At 57.4% G+C, this 3,340-nt stretch overlaps 1 protein-coding gene across 1 annotated transcript in view; it reads left to right on the top strand.

Annotated features, from left to right (window-relative positions):
• Positions 1-2,420, top strand: part of LOC108769691 (uncharacterized) — a 5,629-nt gene extending 3,209 nt beyond the window's left edge. Inside the window, exons 2-4 of the mRNA XM_018520808.1 lie at positions 14-351; positions 630-2,228; positions 2,276-2,420. Coding sequence (XP_018376310.1) covers positions 14-351; positions 630-2,228; positions 2,276-2,420 — 2,082 coding nt within the window. The remainder of the gene's footprint in view (positions 1-13; positions 352-629; positions 2,229-2,275) is intronic.
• The last annotated feature ends 920 nt before the right edge of the window (positions 2,421-3,340 follow it).

Raw genomic sequence — 3,340 nt, 5'->3', positions numbered from 1 at the left:
GCCCCTGGCAAAGCGGAGGCTTCAATGCTTCCGCTGCTTTGCCGTGGGGCACACCAGGGCTAACTGCCTGAGCCAGGTGGACCGCTCCACCTGGTGTTTTCAATGCGGCAGCAGTGACGGACACAAAGCTGCTGGCTGCGGAAAACCCCCAAAGTGCCCAATGTGTGCGGGGAGAGGGCTGCCTTCTGGACATCGAGCGGGTGCGGCTGAATGTGTGCCGTTTAACGGACGAGGGCAAGCACCCAACGGCGGTGACACGCGAGTAAACATGGAGGAAATATCTACCGGGGCTGTTCGGGGAGCTCCGACGCTAGCAGATGAGCCGGATAGGATGGAAGTAGTCGATGGCTAGTATAGCCCAAATAAACGTAAACAGATCGCGACCATCGCAAGATATGGTCGCCAGAGTAAGTGAGGAGCTGAGGCTAGGAATCGTGGCTATCGCGGAACCCAACAGCGTCCCGGACAATGGCCGTTGGGTAGCCTCTGGAGACAACCCTCCCTCGGCAGCCATAACGTGGCAGTGGAGCAGAGAAAGGGTGCCGTGCTCTCTATCGATGGAGGGGCACGAGATTCGTGGCGGTAGACTGGGGGGACATAGTTGTTGTCTCATGCTACTTCTCCCCTAGTCTTAGTGAAGAAGAATTCTCCAGGAACTTGTATGAGCTGGAGAACAAATTGCTGGGAATAAGGGGCTACCCGGTGGTAATCGCGGGTGACTTCAATGCCCGCGCCCACGCGTGGGACCCTGGGCGGCCTAATAGAAGAGGAGCCATCCTGGTGGATTGGATAGATATAATGGGCCAGGTACTGAATGATGGGGTAGAACCGACGTGCGTGCACCCGCGAGGCGTCTCATGCGTAGATCTCACGCTGGCGTCTCCTTCTGCGGCGAGGAGAATCTCCTCCTGGAAAGTGGAAACGGATCTGGAGTCCCTCTCAGACCACAAATATGTGTCTATGAAGGTCGGGACCTCTCTGATCGGGCCCACCACGGGGAGGATGGCACTCAGAGCCTTCCCCAGATGGGCGGTTGGGAGGGCTGACTCAGACATGATGGAGGCTGCTGCGGTCTTTACGGCGTGGAGCGCCACCTTTGGGAATGCCACTTCTGTAGCTGAGAAGATGGACCGGGCACTTCGCGACATCTCGGATGCGTCGATGCCTAGGAGGGGATTTGCGAGAAAGCCGTCAACCTATTGGTGGAACGAAGAAATTGCTGACCTACGTCGCAGCTGTAACGGGTGCAGGAGGAGACTCACACGAGCGCGTACGAGGAACGGAGTACTCCCTGCTGATATCCAAGTGTACTGGGATGAGCTGAGGGAGGCTAGACGTAGGCTCAGGGGAGCGATTAGCCGATCGAAAGCTAGGTTATGGGGGGAATTAGTTAACGATCTTGAAAGGGATCCTTGGGGTATGCCTTATCGATTAGTACTTAAGAAACTACATGCGAGTGGCGCATCGGTGGTGGAGGTGCTCCCTCCTGAGATTGTGGGGGAGATCGTGACGACCCTATTCCCTGCGGATAACACCCCGCAGGTTATTGGGACCCTGGTCGATTGGCGCGATGAAATGGCGGTCACTCCAGTCGAAGTGCTGGAGGCTGGGACCAAAATAAAACTGGACAAGGCTCCAGGACCGGACGGGATCACGGGACACGTGATCAAAAAGACAATGGAAAACCTTGCTCCGGTATGGGCAAGGTGCTTCACGGAGTGTTTTAGGAGGGGGCACTTTCCACGACAGTGGAAGCTTGCGAAGCCCGTATTAGTCAAAAAACCGGGTAAGCCGGATCTCTCCCCGTCCTCGTACAGGCCCCTGTGCCTGCTGAGCGAGGCGGGGAAGCTACTCGAAAGAGTGATCGTGAGGAGGCTCCAAACCTTCTTGGATGACATAGAAGGTATAGCGAACGGGCAATATGGTTTTCGACGACACCGCTCTACTATAGATGCGGTGTGGTGCCTTAGGGAACGGGTCGGGCAGGGCATACGGGATGGGGGTGTCGTTGTCGCGGTGTCCTTGGACATCGCGAACGCGTTCAACTCCCTCCCGTGGCCTGTTATTAGGAGAGCTTTAGGGGAGAAGGGTGTTCCGGAGTATCTCCGGAATATCCTGCACGATTACCTCTCGGATAGGGGCTTGTCCTACGTGGACCGTAGGGACAGACTGGTGCGGGAAACAATGACGCGCGGGGTCCCACAGGGATCGGTCCTGGGACCGACCCTGTGGAACATAGGTTATGACTCTGTTCTGAGAGCGAACATGCCTATAGGCTGCTCAATACTGTGCTATGCGGACGACACGCTGCTGATCGCGAATGCTGCGACATTCGACGAGGCGCGTATCAGAGCCGAATTGGGGGCTACCTATGTGATAAGACTGATAGAGCAGCTGGGACTGAAAGTTTCGGTCTCTAAAACTGAGGCGATCGCCTTTACCGCTGAAGGGATACCGGAGGGCGCGGCTATTAGGGTCGGGGGGGAGGTGGTTCCGATTGGATCCACTGTGAAGTACCTGGGACTGACCCTGGACTCGCGGTGGACCTTTCGGGACCACTTCCGCCTACTTATGCCCAAGGCCTGGAATATGGCAAGGGCCCTCGCGAGAATTACCGCCAACATCGGCGGTCCTGGCGAGCGACGTAGAAGAATGTACGCCACAGTCGTTATGTCGGTGGTGCTGTACGGGGCCCCAATTTGGGCACAAACAGTGGCGAGAGACCGAAATATATTAGGTAGCGTGCGTAAGCTGCAGCGGCAGCTTGCCCTGAGAATAATTAGGGGCTATCGTACTGTATCGCATGAGGCGGCGGCCATCCTATCGGGGATGGTCCCGTTCGATTTAGCGGCGGACCGTATCAGACGATCTTATATTCGTAGGCGGGATATCATCGACCGGGATGGCGAGATTACCCAGCAGGTGGGGGGAATGCTGCTGGAGGTCGAGCGACGTCGCTCGATCGAGCGATGGCAGAGGCGACTCAACGAGCTGCCTCCGAGCGGACCGGGCGCGATCGTGCGAAGCGCCATCGGGGGGGGAGCTGGAGGCGTGGGTCGGGAGGGCGCATGGTGCCCTCACATACCGCGTGACTCAAATTTTGACGGGGCACGGGGTGTTCGAGGCCTATCTTTATAGAATAGGACGAAGGGATACCCCGATATGCCTGTTTTGCAGGGCGACGAGCGACACGGCGGCGCACATCCTGCTGTTCTGTCCGTTCTGGTCGGAGCAGAGGGGGACGCTGCTGGTGGTCGTAGGAGTGGATAGAACATTCTGGGCTGTGATGAGGGCTGCCATGCGCTCTCTCGAGGCGTGGAATGTCTTCGCCGAGTTTTGC

The sequence above is a fragment of the Trachymyrmex cornetzi genome, unplaced genomic scaffold, assembly GCF_001594075.2.
Source record: "Trachymyrmex cornetzi isolate Tcor2-1 unplaced genomic scaffold, Tcor1.1 scaffold928, whole genome shotgun sequence".
Classification (NCBI taxonomy): Eukaryota; Metazoa; Arthropoda; class Insecta; order Hymenoptera; family Formicidae; genus Trachymyrmex; species Trachymyrmex cornetzi.
This window is presented reverse-complemented; position numbering and strand designations above follow the sequence as displayed.